Source organism: Petromyzon marinus, chromosome 71 (genome assembly GCF_048934315.1).
Source record: "Petromyzon marinus isolate PM22_M1 ecotype Great Lakes invasive population chromosome 71, UKy_Petmar_22M1.pri1.0, whole genome shotgun sequence".
Lineage (NCBI taxonomy): Eukaryota > Metazoa > Chordata > Hyperoartia > Petromyzontiformes > Petromyzontidae > Petromyzon > Petromyzon marinus.
In genome coordinates, this window is record NC_133737.1 from 4,997,705 (window position 1) to 5,024,695 (window position 26,991).

At 45.4% G+C, this 26,991-nt stretch overlaps 1 protein-coding gene across 2 annotated transcripts in view; it reads left to right on the forward strand.

The window, feature by feature from the left end:
* LOC116938405 (anthrax toxin receptor 1-like) overlaps positions 1 to 26,991 on the forward strand; it is an 81,066-nt gene extending 54,075 nt beyond the window's left edge. Inside the window, exons 13-18 of one of the 2 annotated variants that reach the window (XM_076055277.1) lie at positions 7,837 to 7,935; positions 14,742 to 14,768; positions 15,238 to 15,336; positions 20,594 to 20,731; positions 25,863 to 25,931; positions 26,853 to 26,991. In XM_076055277.1, the coding sequence (XP_075911392.1) occupies positions 7,837 to 7,935; positions 14,742 to 14,768; positions 15,238 to 15,336; positions 20,594 to 20,731; positions 25,863 to 25,931; positions 26,853 to 26,894 (474 nt within the window). In that variant the 3' untranslated portion in view covers positions 26,895 to 26,991. Of the gene's footprint in view, positions 1 to 7,836; positions 7,936 to 14,741; positions 14,769 to 15,237; positions 15,337 to 19,657; positions 19,733 to 20,593; positions 20,732 to 25,862; positions 25,932 to 26,852 lie in introns of those variants that run through there. The other variant, XM_076055278.1, reaches the window with a different exon arrangement.

The following is a 26,991-nucleotide window of genomic DNA, read 5'->3' on the forward strand; positions in this document are numbered from 1 at the left end:
GGTGGTGATGGTGGTGGTGATGGTGATGGTGGTGGTGATGGTGGTGGTGATGATGGTGGTTATGGTGGTGTGATGGTGGTGGTGATGGTGATGATGGTGGTGATGGTGATGGTGGTGATGGTCGTGGTGATGGTGGTGGTGGTGGTGGTGATGGTGGTGATGGTGGTGGTGGTGGTGGTGATGGTGGTTATGGTGGTGGTGATGGTGGTGATGGTGGTGATGGTGGTCGTGATGGTGGTGATGGTGATGGTGGTGATGGTGGTGATGGTGGTGGTGGTGATGGTGGTGGTGATGGTGGTGATGGTGGTGGTGATGGTGGTGATGGTGGTGGTGGTGATGGTGATGGTGGTGATGGTGGTGGTGATGGTGGTGATGGTGGTGGTGATGGTGGTGGTGGTGGTGGTGATGGTGGTGGTGGTGATGGTGGTGATGGTGTTGGTGGTGGTGATGGTGGTGGTGATGGTGGTGATGGGGGTGATGGTGGTGGTGATGGTGGTGATGGTGGTGGTGGTGGTGATGGTGGTGATGGTGGTGATGGTGATGGTGGTGATGGTGATGGTGGTGGTAGTGATGGTGGTGATGGTGGTGGTGGTGATGGTGGTGATGGTGGTGGTGATGGTGGTGATGGTGGTGGTGATGATGGTGATGGTGGTGATGGTGATGATGATGTGATGGTGGTGATGGTGGTGGTGGTGATGGTGGTGGTGATGGTGGTGGTGGTGATGGTGGTGATGGTGGTGGTGATGGTGGTGGTGGTGATGGTGGTGATGGTGGTGATGGTGATGGTGGTGATGGTGATGGTGGTGATGATGGTGATGGTGGTGATGGTGGTGGTGATGGTGGTGGTGGTGATGGTGGTGATGGTGGTGGTGATGGTGATGGTGGTGATGGTGATGATGGTGATGATGGTGGTGATGATGGTGGTGGTGATGGTGGTGATGGTGATGATGGTGATGGTGGTGGTGATGGTGGTGGTGGTGATGGTGGTGGTAATGATGGTGGTGGTGATGGTGGTGGTGATGGTGATGATGTTAATGTTGTTGTTGTTGACGTAGTTGTTGATGTTGTTGATGTTGTTAGTAGTGATGTTGTTAGTAGTGATGTTGATGTTGTTGATGTTAGTAGTGTTGTTGATGTTGATGACGTAGTTGATGTTGATGTTGATGACGTAGTTGTTGTTGATGTTGTTGTTGTTGACGTAGTTGTTGATGACGTAGTTGTTGTTGATGTTGTTGATGTTGTTGTTGATGTTGATGATGTTGATGTTGATGATGTTGTTGATGATGTTGATGTTGTTGATGTTGTTGATGTTGTTGTTGTTGTTGATGATGTTGATGTTGTTGTTGATGTTGTTGTTGATGTTGTTGTTGATGTTGATGATGTTGTTGTTGATGTTGTTGTTGATGTTGTTGTTGTTGATGTTGTTGTTTTTGTTGTTGATGTTGTTGATGTTGTTGATGTTGTTGATGTTGATGTTGTTGTTGATGTTGTTGTTGATGTTGTTGTTGATGATGTTGTTGTTGATGTTGTTGTTGATGTTGTTGTTGATGTTGTTGATGATGATGTTGTTGATGATGATGTTGTTGATGTTGATGATGTTGTTGATGTTGTTGTTGTTGATGTTGTTGATGTTGTTGTTGATGTTGTTGTTGATGTTGTTGTTGATGATGTTGATGTTGTTGATGTTGATGATGATGTTGATGATGTTGATGTTGTTGTTGATGTTGTTGATGATGATGTTGTTGATGTTGTTGATGATGTTGTTGATGATGATGTTGTTGATGATGATGTTGTTGATGTTGATGATGTTGTTGATGTTGATGTTGATGATGTTGATGTTGATGTTGTTGTTGATGTTGTTGTTGTTGATGTTGTTGTTGTTGATTATGTTGATGTTGTTGATGTTGATGATGTTGTTGTTAGTAGTGATGTTGTTGTTGTTGTTGTTGATGATGACTCAGGCTGATGGCCTCACCTTGGCCCTGATTCTGCCTCTCCTCCTGTTGTTGTTGATGTTGTTGTTAGTAGTGATGTTGTTGTTGTTGATGTTGTTGTTGTTGTTGATGTTGTTGTTGATGTTGTTGACGTTGTTGATGATGTTGATGTTGTTGATGTTGTTGTTAGTAGTGATGTTGTTGTTGTTGATGATGACTCAGGCTGATGGCCTCACCTTGGCCCTGATTCTGCCTCTCCTCCTGTTGTTGTTGATGTTGATGTTGTTGTTAGTAGTGATGTTGTTGTTGTTGATGTTGATGTTGTTGTTGTTGTTGATGTTGTTGTTGATGTTGTTGACGTTGTTGATGATGTTGATGTTGTTGATGTTGTTGTTAGTAGTGATGTTGATGTTGATGTTGTTGATGATGACTCAGGCTGATGGCCTCACCTTGGCCCTGATTCTGCCTCTCCTCCTGTTGTTGATGTTGTTAGTAGTGATGATGATGATGTTGTTGTTGATGTTGTTGTTGTTGTTGATGTTGATGTTGTTGTGGTTGATGATGTTGTTGATGTTGTTGATGTTGTTGTTGATGATGTTGTTGATGTTGTTGATGTTGTTGTGGATGTTAATGTTGTTGTTGTTGTTGACTCAGGCTGATGGCCTCACCTTGGCCCTGATTCTGCCTCTCCTTCTGCTGTTGTTGATGTTGTAGTAGTTTATAGTGATGTTGTTGTTGTTGTTATTTCAGGCTGATGGCCTCACCTTGGCCCTGATTCTGCGTCTCCTTCTGCTGTTGTTGTTGTTGATGATGATGTTAGTAGTGATGTTGATGTTAGTAGTGATGATGTTGTTGATGTTGTTGATGATGTTAGTAGTTAGTAGTGTTGTTGATGTTGTTGATGTTGTTGTTGTTGTTGATGTTCTTGTTGTTGTTGTTTCAGGCTGATGGCCTCACCTTGGCCCTGATTCTGCCTCTCCTCCTGTTGTTGATGTTGTTAGTAGTGATGATGATGTTGATGTTGTTGATGTTGTTGATGTTGACTCAGGCTGATGGCCTCACCTTGGCCCTGATTCTGCCTCTCCTCCTGTTGTTGATGTTGTTAGTAGTGATGATGTTGTAGTTGTTGTTGTTGTTGATGTTGACGTAGTTGTTGATGACGTAGTTGATGATGTTGTTGTTGTTGATGTTGTTGACTCAGGCTGATGGCCTCACCTTGGCCCTCATTCTGCCTCTCCTTCTGCTGTTGTTGTTGTTGATGTTGATGATGTTGTTGATGATGTTGTTGATGTTGTTGATGTTGTTGTTGATGATGTTGTTGATGTTGTTGATGTTGTTGATGATGTTGTTGATGTTGTTGTTAGTAGTGATGTTGTTGTTGTTGTTGTTGTTTCAGGCTGATGGCCTCACCTTGGCCCTGATTCTGCCTCTCCTCCTGCTGTTGATGTTGTTAGTAGTGATGATGATGTTGATGATGATGTTGTTGTTGTTGTTGATGATTATGTTAATGATGTTGTTGATGATGTTGTTGATGTTGTTGATGATGTTGATGTTGTTGACTCAGGCTGATGGGCTCACCTTGGCCCTGATTCTGCCTCTCCTCCTGCTGTTGTTGTTGTTGATGTTGATGTTGTTGATGATGTTGATGTTGTTGTTGATGTTGTTGATGTTGTTGATGTTGTAGTTAGTAGTGATGATGTTGATGTTGTTGTTGATGATGTTGATGTTGTTGTTGATGTTGTTGTTGTTGATGTTGTTATTTCAGGCTGATGGGCTCACCTTGGCCCTCATTCTGCCTCTCCTGCTGCTGTTGTTGTAGTTAGTAGTGATGATGTTGTTAGTAGTGATGATGTTGATGTTGTTATTTCAGGCTGATGGCCTCACCTTGGCCCTCATTCTGCCTCTCCTCCTGCTGTTGTTGTTGATGATGTTGTAGTTAGTAGTGATGTTGATGTTGATGTTGTTGTTGATGTTGTAGTTAGTAGTGATGTTGATGTTGATGTTGTTGACTCAGGCTGATGGCCTCACCTTGGCCCTCATTCTGCCTCTCCTTCTGATGATGTTGTTGTTAGTAGTGATGATGATGATGTTGATGATGATGTTGTTGTTGTTAGTAGTGATGTTGTTGTTGATGTTGTTGTTGATGTTGTTGACTCAGGCTGATGGGCTCACCTTGGCCCTGATTCTGCCTCTCCTCCTGCTGTTGATGTTGTTGTGGTTGATGTTGTTGTGGTTGATGTTGTTGTGGTTGATGTTGTTGTTGTTGTTGACGTTGTTGTGGTTGATGTTGTTGTTGTTGATGTTGATGATGTTGTTGATGATGTTGATGTTATTTCAGGCTGATGGGCTCACCTTGGCCCTCATTCTGCCTCTCCTCCTGTTGATGTTGTTGTTGTTGATGTTGATGATGTTGTTATTGTTGTTGTTGTTTCAGGCTGATGGGCTCACCTTGGCCCTCATTCTGCCTCTCCTCCTGTTGATGTTGATGTTGTTGTTGATGTTAGTAGTGATGTTGTTGATGTTGTTGTTGATGTTGTTGTTAGTAGTGATGATGTTGTTGATGTTGTTGATGTTGTTGATGATGTTGATGATGTTGTTGATGATGATGTTGTTGTTGTTGACTCAGGCTGATGGCCTCACCTTGGCCCTCATTCTGCCTCTCCTCCTATTGATGATGTTGATGTTGTTGATGTTGATGTTGTTGACTCAGGCTGATGGCCTCACCTTGGCCCTCATTCTGCCTCTCCTCCTATTGATGATGTTGATGTTGTTGATGTTGATGATGTTGTTGTTGTTGTTGACTCAGGCTGATGGGCTCACCTTGGCCCTCATTCTGCCTCTCCTCCTATTGATGATGTTGATGTTGATGATGATGTTGTTGACTCAGGCTGATGGCCTCACCTTGGCCCTCATTCTGCCTCTCCTCCTGCTGTTGTTGATGTTGATGATGATGTTAGTAGTGATGATGTTGATGATGTTGTTGTTGATGTTATTTCAGGCTGATGGGCTCACCTTGGCCCTCATTCTGCCTCTCCTCCTGCTGTTGTTGATGTTGTTGTTGATGTTAGTAGTGATGTTGTTGATGTTGTTGTTGATGTTGTTGTTAGTAGTGATGATGTTGTTGATGTTGTTGATGTTGATGATGTTGTTGTTGATGATGACTCAGGCTGATGGGCTCACCTTGGCCCTCATTCTGCCTCTCCTCCTATTGATGATGTTGATGTTGTTGATGTTGTTGATGATGTTGTTGTTGTTATTTCAGGCTGATGGCCTCACCTTGGCCCTCATTCTGCCTCTCCTCCTGCTGTTGTTGTTGTTAGTAGTGATGTTGATGATGTTGTTGATGTTGTTGTTGATGTTGTTGATGATGATGTTGATGTTGTTGTTGTTATTTCAGGCTGATGGGCTCACCTTGGCCCTCATTCTGCCTCTCCTCCTATTGATGATGTTGATGTTGTTGATGTTGATGATGTTGTTATTGTTGATGTTGACTCAGGCTGATGGCCTCACCTTGGCCCTCATTCTGCCTCTCCTCCTGTTGATGTTGTTGTTGTTGATGTTGTTGATGTTGTTGTTGTTATTTCAGGCTGATGGCCTCACCTTGGCCCTCATTCTGCCTCTCCTCCTATTGATGTTGTTGATGTTGATGATGATGTTAGTAGTGATGATGTTGTTGATGTTGTTGATGTTGTTGATGATGTTGATGATGTTGTTGTTGATGTTATTTCAGGCTGATGGGCTCACCTTGGCCCTCATTCTGCCTCTCCTCCTGTTGTTGATGTTGTTGTTGATGTTGATGATGTTGATGTTGTTGATGTTGACTCAGGCTGATGGGCTCACCTTGGCCCTCATTCTGCCTCTCCTCCTGCTGTTGTTGATGTTGTTGATGTTGATGATGTTGTTGATGTTGTTGACTCAGGCTGATGGGCTCACCTTGGCCCTGATTCTGCCTCTCCTCCTGCTGTTGTTGTTGTTAGTAGTGATGATGATGATGTTGATGTTGTTGATGTTGATGTTGTAGTTAGTAGTGATGTTGTTGATGTTGTTGTTGATGATGACTCAGGCTGATGGCCTCACCTTGGCCCTCATTCTGCCTCTCCTCCTGCTGTTGATGTTGTTGATGTTGTTGATGATGTTGATGTTGTTGATGTTGATGATGTTGACTCAGGCTGATGGCCTCACCTTGGCCCTCATTCTGCCTCTCCTCCTGCTGTTGATGTTGTTGATGTTGTTGATGATGTTGATGTTGTTGATGTTGATGATGTTGACTCAGGCTGATGGGCTCACCTTGGCCCTCATTCTGCCTCTCCTCCTGTTGATGTTGTTGTTGTTGATGTTGTTGATGTTGTAGTTAGTAGTGATGTTGATGTTGTTGTTGTTATTTCAGGCTGATGGGCTCACCTTGGCCCTCATTCTGCCTCTCCTCCTGCTGTTGTTGATGTTGATGATGATGTTAGTAGTGATGATGTTGATGTTGTTGATGTTATTTCAGGCTGATGGCCTCACCTTGGCCCTCATTCTGCCTCTCCTCCTATTGATGATGTTGATGTTGTTGATGTTGATGATGTTGTTATTGTTGATGTTGACTCAGGCTGATGGCCTCACCTTGGCCCTCATTCTGCCTCTCCTCCTGTTGATGTTGTTGTTGTTGATGTTGTTGATGTTGTTGTTGTTATTTCAGGCTGATGGCCTCACCTTGGCCCTCATTCTGCCTCTCCTCCTATTGATGTTGTTGATGTTGATGATGATGTTAGTAGTGATGATGTTGTTGATGTTGTTGATGTTGTTGATGATGTTGATGATGTTGTTGTTGATGTTATTTCAGGCTGATGGGCTCACCTTGGCCCTCATTCTGCCTCTCCTCCTGTTGTTGATGTTGTTGTTGATGTTGATGATGTTGATGTTGTTGATGTTGACTCAGGCTGATGGGCTCACCTTGGCCCTCATTCTGCCTCTCCTCCTGCTGTTGTTGATGTTGTTGATGTTGATGATGTTGTTGATGTTGTTGACTCAGGCTGATGGGCTCACCTTGGCCCTGATTCTGCCTCTCCTCCTGCTGTTGTTGTTGTTAGTAGTGATGATGATGATGTTGATGTTGTTGATGTTGATGTTGTAGTTAGTAGTGATGTTGTTGATGTTGTTGTTGATGATGACTCAGGCTGATGGCCTCACCTTGGCCCTCATTCTGCCTCTCCTCCTGCTGTTGATGTTGTTGATGTTGTTGATGATGTTGATGTTGTTGATGTTGATGATGTTGACTCAGGCTGATGGCCTCACCTTGGCCCTCATTCTGCCTCTCCTCCTGCTGTTGATGTTGTTGATGTTGTTGATGATGTTGATGTTGTTGATGTTGATGATGTTGACTCAGGCTGATGGGCTCACCTTGGCCCTCATTCTGCCTCTCCTCCTGTTGATGTTGTTGTTGTTGATGTTGTTGATGTTGTAGTTAGTAGTGATGTTGATGTTGTTGTTGTTATTTCAGGCTGATGGGCTCACCTTGGCCCTCATTCTGCCTCTCCTCCTATTGATGATGTTGATGTTGATGATGATGTTAGTAGTGATGATGTTGATGTTGTTGATGTTATTTCAGGCTGATGGCCTCACCTTGGCCCTCATTCTGCCTCTCCTCCTATTGATGATGTTGATGTTGTTGATGTTGATGATGTTGTTGTTGTTGTTATTTCAGGCTGATGGCCTCACCTTGGCCCTCATTCTGCCTCTCCTCCTGCTGTTGTTGATGTTGTTGATGTTGTTGATGATGTTGTTGTTGATGATGTTGTTGATGTTGTTGACTCAGGCTGATGGCCTCACCTTGGCCCTCATTCTGCCTCTCCTCCTGCTGTTGTTGATGTTGTTGTTGATGTTGTTAGTAGTGATGTTGATGTTGTTGATGTTGACTCAGGCTGATGGCCTCACCTTGGCCCTCATTCTGCCTCTCCTCCTGCTGCTCCTCGCCGCTCTCCTGCTGCTGTGGTGGATCTGGCCGCTCTGCTGCACGCTGGTACTGTACACGCACTGTACATGCACTGTACACGCACTGTACACACTGTACTGTACATACTGTACACACACTGCGCGCAAAAAAATATTCATTATTATTATTCACGATGGTGGTGATGATGATGGTGGTGATGATGGTGGTGATGGTGGTGGTGATGGTGATGATGGTGGTGGTGATGGTGGTGGTGGTGATGGTGGTGGTGGTGATGGTGGTGGTGATGGTGATGATGGTGGTGGTGATGGTGGTGGTGGTGATGGTGGTGGTGGTGATGGTGGTGGTGATGGTGATGGTGGTGATGGTGGTGGTGATGGTGGTGGTGATGGTGGTGGTGATGGTGATGGTGGTGATGGTGGTGGTGATGGTGATGGTGGTGATGGTGGTGGTGGTGGTGATGGTGGTGGTGATGGTGATGGTGGTGATGGTGGTGGTGATGGTGATGGTGGTGATGGTGGTGGTGGTGGTGATGATGGTGATGGTGATGATGATGGTGGTGGTGATGGTGGTGGTGGTGATGGTGGTGGTGGTGGTGATGATGGTGGTGATGGTGGTGGTGGAGATGGTGATGGTTGTGGTGGTGGTGATGATGGTGGTGATGGTGGTGATGATCGTGGTTGATGGTGGTGATGCAATCTATCGAAAAGTCATCCAAAACAGACAATCTGCCCGCTGAGCTTCACCGAAACGGTCAATGTCAAAATCGTTGACAATTTTAACCTTCGCTTTTCCGAAGCCGGTTAATTCTTGTTGACGAGGTATTGGGGGGTCACCTCGCCTGCCCCATGCAAATCCCTCCAACCCCTGTCCAAACATCAAGCGCATTTTAGTTTCCCAGCCAATCCACGATGGCGATGTCCTGAAACAGCCGTCCTACCCCCAAGGGCCCTCCTCAGCCGGAGGCAGATAGTTTTCCCGTCTTTGCTCCACCAGCTGTTGGTCACCCAGTACACGAATCCTATAGGCCCACGATTTTCAAACGTGCCCGTCAGAGAAGCATCGGTTCCCCTAGAATGGCAACATTCCGATGTCCGTCCGCTTCACAAAAAGCAGGGGGCCCCCCTCTAACGATGATCCCAATAACTACCGGACCCATCTCAACTTTGTCCCCCGTTGATGAACATTTTCCGCGAAAATTATTGAACCTACCAAATGAGCAGTTTCATGCCCACCAACAATCCCCTAACATGTAAAACAATCCGGGCTCCGGAAAAAAAAATACAGCACCACATCTCCCGCATTAGACACTCTCTCTGAATCACATTCACAGTAGCCTTGACAATAAGCAGTACCGTGCCTGGCTTTTTATCTAGACCTGTCCAAAGCTTTTGATGCAGTGGACCACAACAACCCTGGTTAGTAAACTGAGTTTGCCCCAGGGTTTTTTCCGAGAACACAGGACAATGGTTTAAAAAAGAATCACCTCTCTTCTCGCACCCAAGCTGTATTCACAGATGGTTGGAGGTCAAACGGCATTAAGATAACTAAAGGAGGGTTCCACAGGGTTCCATCCTCGGCCCCCTCTTGTTCTCCTCTCTTTACGTCAACGACTTGGGCACTGACTCGGATCATTCCGGGGGTAAATCTTTTTGCAGGCGACACGATACTGATTACCGCTGGCCGCTCCCCGGATGATGGTGATTGCTAAGCTCTCCAGGGCGATTTCGACAAACTACAACATCAGCTGGTTGCTCTTAAACTAGTCCCTGAATACCTCCAAAACCAAGGTGCTATGCTTCTCACCGGGACTAAAGCGGGAAGTTATTTTTCCCCCAATTGCATTCCTTGAATAGTTATCAAATAGAGCAAAGTCAAGATCTATAAGTATCTTGGGATGATCCTGGATTCAAAACTTAGTTTTGAAGATCACATTGATTATGTTGGTAAAAAGACAAAAATAAAAATTGGTTTTCCGTATCGACACAAGCACTGCTTCCACGCTATGCTCCGTTTGGAATTGATAAAAGCTACCATACTGCCTCTACTTGACTCCTGTGACATCGTGTATAAATCAGCCCCAAGTACCGTACTGAAGAAGCTTGATTCCATCTATCACTCGGCCTTAAGATTTGCATTGAACTGCTCATATAGGACTCACCACTGTGATCTCTACATTGGGTCAAACTTAACATCTCTTAATGTTCAACGGCTTGTGCACCAGATCTTATTGATTCAACGATGTACTTACAAACAAAATCCGCAGACTTACCTGCTGCTGGATCTCCTCTCTGTTACAAAGACCAAATTTGACCTCAGGTCTTCGCTCATTCACCAGCTACACATTCCCCTATTGCCGTACAAAAACCGGAGGAAGGGACCTTTGCTATTGATGACCCCCAGGGTCTGGAATGCTATTGCCAATAAACTGCAACTTGAATCGCTACTTATGAGAGATCTTCACTCAAAACTGCTCTTGAGGAGTTGTTACACCCCTAGCTGCCGCTGCTGCTATTCAGTGGCCTAAAATATGGCCCTAGGTTTTGGTGTTATAATTTATTTATGTAGTTTATTGTAAAAAATTCGGTCACAGTCCCTATGATCACTGTCACATTGGATTTATGGCTTTTATTTTGGTGATTTCGAAAACGTTTTTTTTGTGTTTTGGCCATGTTTTTGTTTATTGTAGTACGGAGTTAGACTGATGGCCTTAATCTAAGTTGTCTTGTGGTTGTTGTTGTAGTAACGGAGTTAGACTGATGGCCTTAATCTAAGTTGTCTTGTGGTTATTGTTGTTGTAGTAACGGAGTTAGACTGATGGCCTTAATCTAAGTTGTCTTGTGGTTGTTGTTGTAGTACGGAGTTAGACTGATGGCCTTAATCTAAGTTGTCTTGTGGTTGTTGTTGTTGTTGTAGTACGGAGTTAGACTGATGGCCTTAATCTAAAGTTGTCTTGTTGTGGTTGTTGTTGTAGTACGGAGTTAGACTGATGGCCTTAATCTAAGTTGTCTTGTTGTAGTTGTTGTAGTAACGGAGTTAGACTGATGGCCTTAATCTAAGTTGTCTTGTGGTGGTTGTTGTTGTAGTACGGAGTTAGACTGATGGCCTTAATCTAAGTTGTCTTGTGGTTATTGTTGTTGTAGTAATGGAGTTAGATTGATGGCCTTAATCTAAGTTGTTTTGTGGTTGTTGTTGTAGTACAGAGTTAGACTGATGGCCTTAATCTTAGTTGTCTTGTGGTTGTTGTTGTTGTAGTACGGAGTTAGACTGATGGCCTTAATCTAAGTTGTCTTGTGGTTGTTGTTGTAGTAACGGAGTTAGACTGATGGCCTTAATCTAAAGTTGTCTTGTTGTGGTTGTTGTAGTAACGGAGTTAGACTGATGGCCTTAATCTAAGTTGTCTTGTTGTGGTTGTTGTAGTACGGAGTTAGACTGATGGCCTTAATCTAAGTTGTCTTGTGGTTGTTGTTGTAGTAACGGAGTTAGACTGATGGCCTTAATCTAAGATGTCTTGTGGTTGTTGTTGTAGTAACGGAGTTAGACTGATGGCCTTAATCTAAAGTTGTCTTGTTGTTGTTGTTGTAGTAACGGAGTTAGACTGATGGCCTTAATCTAAGTTGTCTTGTGGTTGTTGTTGTAGTAACGGAGTTAGACTGATGGCCTTAATCTTAGTTGTCTTGTGGTTGTTGTTGTTGTAGTACGGAGTTAGACTGATGGCTTTAATCTTAGTTGTCTTGTGGTTGTTGTTGTAGTACGGAGTTAGACTGATGGCCTTAATCTAAGTTGTCTTGTGGTTGTTGTTGTAGTAACGGAGTTAGACTGATGGCCTTAATCTAAAGTTGTCTTGTTGTGGTTGTTGTAGTAACGGAGTTAGACTGATGGCCTTAATCTAAGTTGTCTTGTTGTGGTTGTTGTAGTACGGAGTTAGACTGATGGCCTTAATCTAAGTTGTCTTGTGGTTGTTGTTGTAGTAACGGAGTTAGACTGATGGCCTTAATCTAAGATGTCTTGTGGTTGTTGTTGTTGTAGTAACGGAGTTAGACTGATGGCCTTAATCTAAAGTTGTCTTGTTGTTGTTGTTGTTGTAGTAACGGAGTTAGACTGATGGCCTTAATCTAAGTTGTCTTGTGGTTGTTGTTGTAGTAACGGAGTTAGACTGATGGCCTTAATCTAAGTTGTCCTGTGGTTGTTGTAGTAATGGAGTTAGACTGATGGCCTTAATCTAAGTTGTCTTGTGGTTGTTGTTGTAGTACGGAGTTAGACTGATGGCCTTAATCTAAGTTGTCTTGTGGTTGTTGTTGTAGTAATGGAGTTAGACTGATGGCCTTAATCTAAGTTGTCTTGTTGTGGTTGTTGTAGTACGGAGTTAGACTGATGGCCTTAATCTAAGTTGTCTTGTGGTTGTTGTTGTAGTAACGGAGTTAGACTGATGGCCTTAATCTAAAGTTGTCTTGTTGTTGTTGTTGTAGTAACGGAGTTAGACTGATGGCCTTAATCTAAGTTGTCTTGTGGTTGTTGTTGTAGTAACGGAGTTAGACTGATGGCCTTAATCTAAGTTGTCCTGTGGTTGTTGTAGTAATGGAGTTAGACTGATGGCCTTAATGTAAGTTGTCTTGTGGTTGTTGTTGTAGTAACGGAGTTAGACTGATGGACTTAATCTTAGTTGTCTTGTGGTTGTTGTTGTAGTACGGAGTTTAGACTGATGGCCTTAATCTAAAGTTGTCTTGTGGTTGTTGTTGTAGTAACGGAGTTAGACTGATGGCCTTAATCTAAGTTGTCTTGTGGTTGTTGTTGTTGTAGTACGGCGTTAGACTGATGGCCTTAATCTAAGTTGTCTTGTGGTTGTTGTTGTAGTAACGGAGTTAGACTGATGGCCTTAATCTAAGTTGTCTTGTGGTTGTTGTTGTAGTACGGAGTTAGACTGATGGCCTTAATCTAAGTTGTCTTTTGTTTGTTGTTGTAGTAACGGAGTTTGACTGATGGCCTTAATCTAAGTTGTCTTGTGGTTGTTGTTGTAGTAACGGAGTTAGACTGATGGCCTTAATCTAAGTTGTCTTGTGGTTGTTGTTGTAGTAACGGAGTTAGACTGATGGCCTTAATCTAAGTTGTCTTGTGGTGGTTGTTGTTTTAGTAACGGAGTTAGACGGATGGCCTTAATCTAAGTTGTCTTGTGGTTGTTGTTGTAGTAACGGAGTTAGACTGATGGCCTTAATCTAAAGTTGTCTTGTTGTGGTTGTTGTTGTAGTAACGGAGTTAGACTGATGGCCTTAATCTAAGTTGTCTTGTGGTTGTTGTTGTAGTAACGGAGTTAGACTGATGGCCTTAATCTAAGTTGTCTTGTGGTTGTTGTTGTAGTACGGAGTTAGACTGATGGCCTTAATCTAAGTTGTCTTGTTGTAGTTGTTGTAGTAACGGAGTTAGACTGATGGCCTTAATCTAAGTTGTCTTGTGGTTGTTGTTGTAGTACGGAGTTAGACTGATGGCCTTAATCTAAGTTGTCTTGTGGTTGTTGTTGTTGTTATTTTGACTCCCATCCCACTGGGATTTTTGCACACAGAGTTGGTGGTGTATGGTGCTATTTCAGGAATATTTTGATATTTTTTTCCCTGGATTTTCTGTTTGCACAGTCACACAAAGTCACTTTAAGATGTTTTCTTGTTCATATTTTAGTTTGTTGTGGTTGCAGTTCGATTCAAGAGCCGAATGGCTCACAGGGTTATACCAAAATAAATAAACTATGGACTATGATGGTGGTGATGATGGTGATGGTGGTGGTGATGGTGGTGGTGATGATGATGGTGGTGATGGTGGTGGTGATGGTGGTGGTGGTGGTGATGGTGGTGGTGATGGTGATGGTGGTGATGGTGGTGATGATGGTGATGATGGTGGTGATGGTGATGGTGGTGATGGTGGTGGTGATGATGATGGTGGTGGTGGTGGTGATGGTGGTGGTGATGGTGATGATCGTGGTGGTGGTGATGGTGGTGATGGTGGTGATGGTGGTGGTGATGGTGGTGATGATGGTGATGGTGGTGGTGGTGGTGATGGTGGTGGTGGTGATGGTGATGATGGTGGTGGTGGTGGTGATGGTGGTGGTGATGGTGATGATGGTGGTGATGGTGATGATGGTGGTGATGGTGGTGATGGTGATGGTGGTGATGGTGATGATGATGGTGGTGGTGATGGTGGTGGTGATGGTGATGGTGGTGATGGTGGTGATGGTGGTGATGGTGGTGATGGTGATGGTGGTGGTGGTGATGGTGGTGGTGGTGATGGTGATGATGGTGGTGGTGGTAGTGATGGTGATGATGGTGATGGTGGTGATGGTGTTGGTGGTGGTGATGGTGGTGGTGGTGATGGTGTTGGTGGTGGTGATGGTGGTGATGGGGGTGATGGTGGTGGTGATGATGATGGTGGTGATGGTGGTGGTGGTGATGGTGGTGGTGATGGTGGTGGTGGTGATGGTGGTGGTGGTGATGGTGATGGTGGTGGTGGTGGTGATGGTGATGGTGGTGGTGGTGATGGTGGTGGTGATGATGGTGGTGATGGTGGTGATGGTGATGGTGGTGATGGTGGTGATGGTGGTGATGATGGTGGTGGTGATGGTGGTGATGGTGGTGGTGGTGGTGATGGTGATGATGGTGGTGGTGATGGTGGTGATGATGATGATTGTAATGATGATGGTGATGGTGGTGATGGTGGTGATGGTGATGATGGTGGTGGTGATGGTGGTGGTGATGGTGATGGTGATGATGGTGATTGTGGTGATGATGGTGATGATTGTGATGATTGTGGTGATGATGATGGTGATGATGGTGATGATTGTTATGATTGTGGTGATGGTGGTGATGGCTGTTTGCTGTTTCTATTTTCAGATCATTAAAGATCCCTTGGTGGACGAGGTGAGTGATGGTGATGATTCTCTCCCATCACCATGACAACCCCACCCCCATCACCATGACAACCCCACCCATCACCATGACAACCTCCCCCCCCACCCGATCACCATGACAACCTCCCCCCTCCCCCCTCCCCATCACCATGACAACCTCCCCCCTCCCCTCCCCACCCCATCACCATGACAACCTCCCCCCTCCCACCCACCCCATCACCATGACAACCTCCCCCCCCACCCCATCACCATGACAACCTCCCCCCTCCCCCCACCCACCCATCACCATGACAACCTCCCCCCTCCCCCCCCACCCCATCACCATGACAACCTCCCCCCTCCCCCCACCCACCCCATCACCATGACAACCTCCCCCCTCCCCCCCACCCCATCACCATGACAACCTTCCCCCTCCCACCCACCCCATCACCATGACAACCTCCCCCCTCCCCCACCCACCCCATCACCATGACAACCAGGAGGAGCCCCCCGCCCCCGGCTCGCCCCCCCCCCGCTGGCCCCTCGTGGACGCCTCCTACTACGGGGGCCGCGGTGTCGGAGGCATCAAACGCATGGAGGTGAGGCGATATATCGCGATATCTCACGATATATCGCGATATCGCGCGATATCGTTAGATATCGCGATGGATGTCGCGTGGAAACGTGGGAGCCTGGCGTTATATTGTGTCATATCGTAAGATATCGTGATATATCGTGCGCTATCGTGGGATATCGTGAGATATCGTGAGATATCGTGAGATATCTCACGATATCGTGAGATGTCCTGGGATATCGCGCGATTTCATGCGAGGTATCGCGTGGTCACGTCGGCGCCTGCTGTTATATCGCGAGATATCGTGCGATATCGCGAGATATCGCGATATATCGCGGGATATCGCGGGATATCGTGCTACATATCGTACGTATATCGCGAGACTTCATGTATAATATGGCGAGACTTTGCACGTGTATTATCACGAGACTTTGCATGTTTAATATCGCGAGACTTTGCACGTATAATATCGCCAGACTTTGCATATAATATCGCGAGACTTTGCACGTATATTATCGCGAGACTTTGCACGTATAATATCGCGAGACTTTGCACGTATATTATCGCGAGACTTTGCATGTATAATATCGCGAGACTTTGCACGTATAATATCGCGAGACTTTGCATGTATAATATCGCGAGACTTTCCATGTATAATATCGCGAGACTTTCCATGTATAATATCGCGAGACTTTGCACGTATAATATCGCGAGACTTTCCATGTATAATATCGCGAGACTTTGCAGTGACGTGTGACGTCACTATACTTGCAATAAAATGGAGCGGTGGTGCAGTGGTTAGCGCACTTTGTGTGTGTGTGTGAGTAGGGAGTGGTGGTGCAGTGGTTAGCGCACTGTGTGTGGGGAGTGGTGGTGCAGTGGTTAGCGCACTGTGTGTGTGAGTGGGGAGTGGTGGTGCAGTGGTTAGCGCACTGTGTGTGTGTGAGTGGTGGTGCAGTGGTTAGCGCACTGTGTGTGAGTGGTGGTGCAGTGGTTAGCGCACTTTGTGTGAGTGGGGAGTGGTGGTGCAGTGGTTAGCGCACTGTGTGTGTGTGTGGGGAGTGGTGGTGCAGTGGTTAGCGCACTGTGTGTGTGTGTGGGGGGAGTGGTGGTGCAGTGGTTAGCGCACTGTGTGTGGGGAGTGGTGGTGCAGTGGTTAGCGCACTGTGTGTGAGTGGGGAGTGGTGGTGCAGTGGTTAGCGCACTGTGTGTGTGTGGGGAGTGGTGGTGCAGTGGTTAGCGCACTGTGTGTGTGAGTGGTGGTGCAGTGGTTAGCGCACTGTGTGTGAGTGGGGAGTGGTGGTGCAGTGGTTAGCGCACTGTGTGTGTGTGAAGAGTGGTGGTGCAGTGGTTAGCGCACTGTGTGTGTGTGGGGAGTGGTGGTGCAGTGGTTAGCGCACTGTGTGTGTGTGGGGAGTGGTGGTGCAGTGGTTAGCGCACTGTGTGTGAGTGGGGAGTGGTGGTGCAGTGGTTAGCGCACTGTGTGAGTGTGTGGGGGGAGTGGTGGTGCAGTGGTTAGCGCACTGTGTGTGGGGAGTGGTGGTGCAGTGGTTAGCGCACTGTGTGTGTGTGAGTGGGGAGTGGTGGTGCAGTGGTTAGCGCACTGTCTGTGTGTGTGGGGAGTGGTGGTGCAGTGGTTAGCGCACTGTGAGTGGGGAGTGGTGGTGCAGTGGTTAGCGCACTGTCTGTGTGTGAGTGGGGAGTGGTGGTGCAGTGGTTAGCGCACTGTGAGTGGGGAGTGGTGGTGCAGTGGTTAGCGCACTGTGTGTGTGTGTGGGGAGTGGTGGTGCAGTGGTTAGCGCACTGTGTGTGAGTGGGGGGAGTGGTGGTGCAGTGGTTAGCGCACTGTGTGAGTGTGTGGGGAGTGGTGGTGCAGTGGTTAGCGCACTGTGTGTGGGGAGTGGTGGTGCAGTGGTTAGCGCACTGTGTGAGTGTGGGGAGTGGTGGTGCAGTGGTTAGCGCACTGTGTGAGTGAGTGGTGGTGCAGTGGTTAGCGCACTGTGTGTGGGGAGTGGTGGTGCAGTGGTTAGCGCACTGTGTGAGTGTGGGGAGTGGTGGTGCAGTGGTTAGCGCACTGTGTGAGTGTGTGGGGGGAGCGGTGGTGCAGTGGTTAGCGCACTCTGTGTGTGTGGGGAGTGGTGGTGCAGTGGTTAGCGCACTGTGAGTGGGGAGTGGTGGTGCAGTTGTTAGCGCACTGGTTGAGTGGGGAGTGGTGGTGCAGTGGTTAGCGCACTGTGTGTGTGTGGGGAGTGGTGGTGCAGTGGTTAGCGCACTGTGTGTATGTGAGGAGTGGTGGTGCAGTGGTTAGCGCACTGTGTGTGTGAGTGGGGAGTGGTGGTGCAGTGGTTAGCGCACTGTGTGTGGGGAGTGGTGGTGCAGTGGTTAGCGCACTGTGTGTGTGTGTGAGGAGTGGTGGTGCAGTGGTTAGCGCACTGTGTGTGTGTGGGGAGTGGTGGTGCAGTGGTTAGCGCACTGTGTGAGTAGGGAGTGGTGGTGCAGTGGTTAGCGCACTGTGTGAGTGTGGGGAGTGGTGGTGCAGTGGTTAGCGCACTGTGTGAGTGGGGAGTGGTGGTGCAGTGGTTAGCGCACTCTGTGTGTGTGGGGGGAGTGGTGGTGCAGTGGTTAGCGCACTGTGTGTGAGTGGTGGTGCAGTGGTTAGCGCACTGTGTGTGTGAGTGGTGGTGCAGTGGTTAGCGCACTGTGTGTGAGTGTGGGGAGTGGTGGTGCAGTGGTTAGCGCACTGTCTGTGTGTGTGGGGGGAGTGGTGGTGCAGTGGTTAGCGCACTGTGAGTGGGGAGTGGTGGTGCAGTGGTTAGCGCACTGTCTGTGTGTGAGTGGGGAGTGGTGGTGCAGTGGTTAGCGCACTGTGTGTGAGTGGGGAGTGGTGGTGCAGTGGTTAGCGCACTGTGTGTGAGTGGGGAGTGGTGGTGCAGTGGTTAGCGCACTGTGTGTGTGGGGAGTGGTGGTGCAGTGGTTAGCGCACTGTGTGTGTGGGGAGTGGTGGTGCAGTGGTTAGCGCACTGTGTGTGAGTGGGGAGTGGTGGTGCAGTGGTTAGCGCACTGTGTGTGTGTGAGGAGTGGTGGTGCAGTGGTTAGCGCACTGTGTGTGTGTGAGGAGTGGTGGTGCAGTGGTTAGCGCACTGTGTGTATGTGGGGAGTGGTGGTGTAGTGGTTAGCGCACTGTGTGTGAGTGGGGAGTGGTGGTGCAGTGGTTAGCGCACTGTGTGTGTGTGGGGGGAGTGGTGGTGCAGTGGTTAGCGCACTGTGTGTGTGGGGGGAGCGGTGGTGCAGTGGTTAGCGCACTGTGTGTGGGGAGTGGTGGTGCAGTGGTTAGCGCACTGTGTGAGAGTGGGGAGTGGTGGTGCAGTGGTTAGCGCACTGTGTGAGTGTGTGGGGAGTGGTGGTGCAGTGGTTAGCGCACTGTGTGTGGGGAGTGGTGGTGCAGTGGTTAGCGCACTGTGTGTGAGTGGTGGTGCAGTGGTTAGCGCACTGTGTGTGTGGGAGTGGTGGTGCAGTGGTTAGCGCACTGTGTGTGTGAGTGGGGAGTGGTGGTGCAGTGGTTAGCGCACTGTGTGTGAGTGGGGAGTGGTGGTGCAGTGGTTAGCGCACTGTGTGTGTGTGTGGGGAGTGGTGGTGCAGTGGTTAGCGCACTGTGTGTGTGAAGAGTGGTGGTGCAGTGGTTAGCGCACTGTGTTGGTGGGGAGTGGTGGTGCAGTGGTTAGCGCACTGTGTGTGAGTGGGGAGTGGTGGTGCAGTGGTTAGCGCACTGTGTGTGAGTGGTGGTGCAGTGGTTAGCGCACTGTGTAGCTATACACGTATATAAACGTGTGTATACATGTATAGCTGTGTGCACGTGTACCCACGTGCACCGTGCATGCAGGTACACGTGTTAGTGTACACGTGTGAGTGTACACGTGTTAGTGTACACGTGTTAGTGTACACGTGTGAGTGTACACGTGTTAGTGTACACGTGTTAGTGTACACGTGTGAGTGTACACGTGTTAGTGTACACGTGTTAGTGTACACGTGTTAGTGTACACGTGCACACTTACACGTGTGTACAAGTGTAAGTGTACACGTGTACCTGCATGCACGTGTTAATGTACACGTGTACACTAACACGTGTACACTAACACGTGTTAGTGTACACGTGTACACTCACACGTGTACACTCACACGTGTACACTCACACGTGTACACTTACACGTGTACACTAACACGTGTGAGTGTACACTCACACGTGTACTAGCTGCATGCACGTGTACTAGCTGCATGCACGTGTACTAGCTGCATGCACGTGTACTAGCTGCATGCACGTGTACTAGCTGCATGCTCCGTGCTTGCAGGTGCGATGGGGAGAACATGGCTCCACGGAGGAGGGCTCCAAGTTGGAGTTCACGTGTTAGTGTACACGTGTTAGTGTACACGTGTTAGTGTACACGTGTGAGTGTACACTAACACGTGTACACTAACACGTGTAAACGTGTTAGTGTACACGTGTTAGTGTACACGTGTTAGTGTACACGTGTTAGTGTACACGTGTTAGTGTACACGTGTTAGTGTACACTCACACGTGTACACGTGTTAGTGTACACGTGTTAGTGTACACGTGTTAGTGTACACGTGTGAGTGTACACGTGTTAGTGTACACGTGTTAGTGTACACGTGTTAGTGTACACGTGTTAGTGTACACGTGTTAGTGTACACTCACACGTGTACACGTGTTAGTGTACACGTGTTAGTGTACACGTGTTAGTGTACACGTGTTAGTGTACACGTGTGAGTGTACACGTGTTAGTGTACACGTGTTAGTGTACACGTGTTAGTGTACACTCACACATGTACACGTGTGAGTGTACACGTGTTAGTGTACACGTGTTAGTGTACACGTGTTAGTGTACACGTGTTAGTGTACACGTGTTAGTGTACACGTGTGAGTGTACACGTGTTAGTGTACACGTGTTAGTGTACACGTGTTAGTGTACACGTGTTAGTGTACACTCACACATGTACACGTGTGAGTGTACACGTGTACTAGCTGCATGCACGTGTACTAGCTGCATGCACGTGTACTAGCTGCATGCACGTGTACTAGCTGCATGCCCCGTGCTTGCAGGTGCGATGGGGAGAACATGGCTCCACGGAGGAGGGCTCCAAGTTGGAGTTCACGTGTTAGTGTACACGTGTTAGTGTACACGTGTTAGTGTACACGTGTACACTAACACGTGTACACTCACACGTGTACCTGCATGCACATGTACCTGCATGCTCCGTGCTTGCAGGTGCGATGGGGAGAACGTGGCTCCACGGAGGAGGGCTCCAAGTTGGAGTTCGCCAAGGAGGCGAAAGTCTCGGAGCCACCGGCAGAGCCGGAGTCGGCCCCTGAGGCACCCGGACCACGGGCAGCAAATGCCTTGCAGGTACAACTCACTTCACTTGCAGGTGTAATTGACTTGTAGGTGTAACTCACTTCACTTGCAGGTATAACTCACTTGTAGGTACAACTCACTTCACCTGCAGGTACAACTCACTTCACCTGCAGGTACAACTCACTTGTAGGTGTAACTCACTTGTAGGTACAACTCACTTGCAGGTGTAACTCACTTCACTTGCAGGTACAACTCACTTGTAGATATAACTCACTTCACTTGCAGGTACAATTCACTTGTAGATATAATTCACTTGCAGGTACAACTCACTTCACTTGCAGGTGTAATTCACTTGTAGGTACAACTCACTTGCAGGTGTAACTCACTTCACTTGCAGGTATAACTCACTTGTAGGTGTAACTCACTTCACTTGCAGGTACAACTCACTTGCAGGTGTAACTCACTTCACTTGCAGGTATAACTCACTTGTAGGTGTAACTCACTTGCAGGTGTAACTCACTTGTAGGTGTAACTCACTTGTAGGTACAACTCACTTGTAGGTGTAACTCACTTGCAGGTATAACTCACTTGTAGGTGTAACTCACTTGTAGGTACAATTCACTTCACTTGCAGGTGTAAATCACTTCACTTGCAGGTATGACTCACTTGCAGGTACAACTCACTTCACTTGCAGGTACAACTCACTTCACTTGCAGGTATAACTCACTTCACTTGCAGGTACAACTCACTTGTAGGTGTAATTCACCTGCAGGTACAACTCACTTCACTTGCAGGTGTAATTCACTTGCAGGTACAACTCACTTCACTTGCAGGTACAACTCACTTCACTTACAGGTACAATTCACTTGTAGGTGTAACTCACTTCACTTGCAGGTACAACTCACTTCACTTGCAGGTATAATTCACTTGTAGGTGTAACTCACTTCACTTGCAGGTACAACTCACTTCACTTGCAGGTGTAATTCACTTGTAGATATAATTCACTTGCAGGTACAACTCACTTCACTTGCAGGTGTAATTCACTTGTAGGTGTAACTCACTTCACTTGCAGGTACAACTCACTTCACTTGCAGGTGTAATTCACTTGTAGATATAATTCACTTGCAGGTATAACTCACTTCACTTGCAGGTGTAATTCACTTGTAGATACAACTCACTTGTAGATATAATTCACTTGCAGGTACAACTCACTTGTAGGTACAATTCACTTCACTTGCAGGTATAACTCACTTGTAGGTGTAACTCACTTGCAGGTGTAATTCACTTGTAGATATAATTCACTTGTAGATATAATTCACTTGCAGGTACAACTCACTTCACTTGCAGGTGTAACTCACTTCACTTGCAGGTACAACTCACTTGTAGATATAATTCACTTGTAGGTGTAACTCACTTGCAGGTGTAATTCACTTGTAGATATAATTCACTTGTAGATATAATTCACTTGCAGGTACAACTCACTTCACTTGCAGGTGTAACTCACTTCACTTGCAGGTACAACTCACTTCACTTGCAGGTATAAATCACTTGTAGAGATAATTCACTTGTAGGTGTAATTCACTTGTAGATATAACTCACTTGTAGGTGTAACTCCCTTCACTTGCAGGTACAATTCACTTGTAGATATAATTCACTTGCAGGTACAATTCACTTGCAGGTACAACTCACTTGTAGGTATAATTCACTTCACTTGCAGGTGTAATTCACTTGTAGATATAATTCACTTGCAGGTACAATTCACTTGCAGGTACAACTCACTTGTAGGTATAATTCACTTCACTTGCAGGTGTAATTCACTTGTAGATATAATTCACTTGTAGATATAATTCACTTGCAGGTACAACTCACTTCACTTGCAGGTGTAACTCACTTCACTTGCAGGTACAACTCACTTGTAGATAGAATTCACTTGTAGGTGTAACTCACTTGCAGGTGTAATTCATTTGTAGATATAATTCACTTGTAGATATAATTCACTTGCAGGTACAACTCACTTCACTTGCAGGTGTAACTCACTTGCAGGTACAACTCACTTGTAGATATAATTCACTTGTAGGTGTAACTCACTTGCAGGTGTAATTCACTTGTAGATATAATTCACTTGTAGATATAATTCACTTGCAGGTACAACTCACTTCACTTGCAGGTGTAACTCACTTCACTTGCAGGTGTAACTCACTTCACTTGCAGGTACAACTCACTTCACTTGCAGGTATAAATCACTTGTAGATATAATTCACTTGTAGGTGTAATTCACTTGTAGATATAACTCACTTGTAGGTGTAACTCCCTTCACTTGCAGGTACAATTCACTTGTAGATATAATTCACTTGCAGGTACAATTCACTTGCAGGTACAACTCACTTGTAGGTATAATTCACTTCACTTGCAGGTGTAATTCACTTGTAGATATAATTCACTTGCAGGTACAACTCACTTCACTTGCAGGTACAACTCACTTGTAGATATAATTCACTTGTAGGTGTAACTCACTTCACTTGCAGGTATAACTCACTTCACTTGCAGGTACAACTCACTTCACTTGCAGGTATAACTCACTTCACTTGCAGGTGTAATTCACTTGTAGATATAATTCACTTGTAGATATAATTCACTTGCAGGTATAACTCACTTCACTTGCAGGTGTAACTCACTTGCAGGTACAACTCACTTGTAGATATAATTCACTTGTAGGTGTAACTCACTTGCAGGTGTAATTCACTTGTAGATATAATTCACTTGTAGATATAATTCACTTGTAGATATAATTCACTTGCAGGTACAACTCACTTCACTTGCAGGTGTAACTCACTTCACTTGCAGGTGTAACTCACTTCACTTGCAGGTACAACTCACTTCACTTGCAGGTATAAATCACTTGTAGATATAATTCACTTGTAGGTGTAATTCACTTGTAGATATAACTCACTTGTAGGTGTAACTCCCTTCACTTGCAGGTACAATTCACTTGTAGATATAATTCACTTGCAGGTACAATTCACTTGCAGGTACAACTCACTTGTAGGTATAATTCACTTCACTTGCAGGTGTAATTCACTTGTAGATATAATTCACTTGCAGGTACAACTCACTTCACTTGCAGGTACAACTCACTTGTAGATATAATTCACTTGTAGGTGTAACTCACTTCACTTGCAGGTATAATTCACTTGCAGGTGTAACTCACTTCACTTGCAGGTATAACTCACTTCACTTGCAGGTACAACTCACTTCACTTGCAGGTATAACTCACTTCACTTGCAGGTGTAATTCACTTCACTTGCAGGTACAACTCACTTGTAGGTGTAACTCACTTGCAGGTATAACGCACTTGCAGGTATAACTAACTTCACTATACATGTATACACTATGCACTATACATGTATACACTATATACACTATACATGTATACACTATATACACTATACATGTACACACTATACATGTATACACTATACACGTATACACACTATACATGTATATACACTATACACTATACATGTGTATACACTATACACACTATACATGTATATACACTATACATGTATATACACTATACACACTATACATGTATATACACTATACACACTATACATGTGTATACACTGTACACTATACACACTATATACACTATACATGTATACACTATATACACTATACATGTACACACTATACATGTATACACTATACACTATACATGTATACACTATACATGTATACACTATATACACTATACATGTATACACTATACATGTATACACTATACATGTATACACACTATACACACTATACATGTATATACACTATACACACTATACATGTATACACACTATACACACTATACATGTATACACACTATATACACTATACATGTATATACACTATACACACTATACATGTATACACAGTATATACACTATACATGTATACACTATATACACTATACACTATATACACTATACATGTATACACACTATACACACTATACACGTATATACACTATACACACTATACATGTATACACACTATACACACTATACATGTATACACACTATACATGTATATACACTATACATGTATACACACCATACACACTATACATGTATATACACTATACACACTATACATGTATACACACTATACACACTATACACACTATACATGTATACACACTATACACACTATACATGTATACACACTATACACACTATACACACTATACATGTATACACACTATACACACTATACATGTATATACACTATACACACTATACATGTATACACACTATACACACTATACATGTATATACACTATACACACTATACATGTATATACACTATACACACTTTACACGTATATACACTATACATGTATACACTATACATGTATACACTATACACACTATACACACTATACATGTATATACACTATACACACTATACATGTATACACACTATACACACTATACATGTATACACACTATACACACTATACATGTATACACACTATATACACTATACATGTATACACTATATACACTATACACTATATACACTATACATGTATATACACTATACACACTATACATGTATATACACTATACACACTATACATGTATACACACTATACACACTATACACGTATATACACTATACACACTATACACACTATACACGTATATACACTATACACACTATACACACTATACATGTATAAACTACACACTATACATGTATAATGTGTGTACTATACATGTATAAAGTATACACACTATACATGTATAAACTACACACTATACATGTATATACACTACACACACTATACATGTATAATGTGTGTTCTATACATGTATAAACTATACACACTATACATGTATAAACTATACACACTATACATGTATAAACTATACACACTATACATGTATACACTACACACTATACATATATGTACTATACATGTATAAACTATACACACTATACATGTATAATGTGTGTACTATACATGTATAAACTATACACACTATACATGTATATATACACTACACACTATACATGTATAATGTGTGTACTATACATGTATAAACTATACACACTATACATGTATACACTACACACTATACATGTGTGTACTATACATGTATATAAATTGTTGTCTGTCTAGGTGTTGGGGGCGTGGCTTGCGAGGGTCTATGGACGCGTGGCTGTGATGAGACCTCAGCCTGGCGAGACGGTACAGTACACGTACAGTGCACGTACAGTGCACGCACAGTACACGTACAGTGCACATACAGTACACGTACAGTGCTCATACAGCGCACGTACAGTGCGCATACAGTGCACGTGCGGTGCGCGTACAGTGCACGTACAGTACACACACAGTACACGTACAGTGCACAAACAGTGCACGTGCAGTGCACATACAATACACGTGCAGTACACGTACAGTGCACGTACTGTGCACGTACAGTACACGGACATTGCACGCACAGTACACGCACAGTGCACTACAGTACACGTACAGTGCACGTACTGTGCACGTACAGTACACGGACATTGCACGCACAGTACACGCACAGTGCACGTACAGTGCACGTACTGTGCACGTACAGTGCACGTACAGTACACGGACATTGCACGCACAGTACACGCACAGTGCACGTACAGTGCACGTACAGCGCACGTACAGTGCGCTACGTCTCGCGTACAGTTCGCATACAGTGCACGCACAGTGAACTGTACAGTGCGCAGTGCACATTCGGCACAGCACACTGTACATGCATGTACAGTGTGCGCAGCGTATAAACACCGCGCACACTGTACATACAGTGTGTACAGTGTGCGCAGTGCTCGTGCGAGGAACGCCCACACTGTACAGTGCGGCATTTCGTACAATGTGTACAGTTTGTGCACGTGGCTTTAGTACAGTAGGTACAGTGTGCGCATACAGTGGATACTGTGTAGAATAACTGCGCCAATTGGAACAGTGTGTACAGTGCGCACGCGTGGTGTGTGATGCAGTGCATACAGTGAGCAGCGTGTACAGTGCGTACAGTGTGCAGCGTGTACGGTATATACAGTGTGTACAGTGTGTACAGTGTGCACAGTGTATACAGTGTGTACAGTGTGCTGTGCCCTCTGCTTTGTGTTTCAGGGTCGCTGCGTGAACTTCAAGAGAGAGAAATCCCTGCCGTGACGTCACCACTCAGTCACTCACTCACTCAGTCACTCACTCAGTCACTCAGTCACTCACTCAGTCACTCACTCAGCCATTCACTCACTCAGCCACTCAC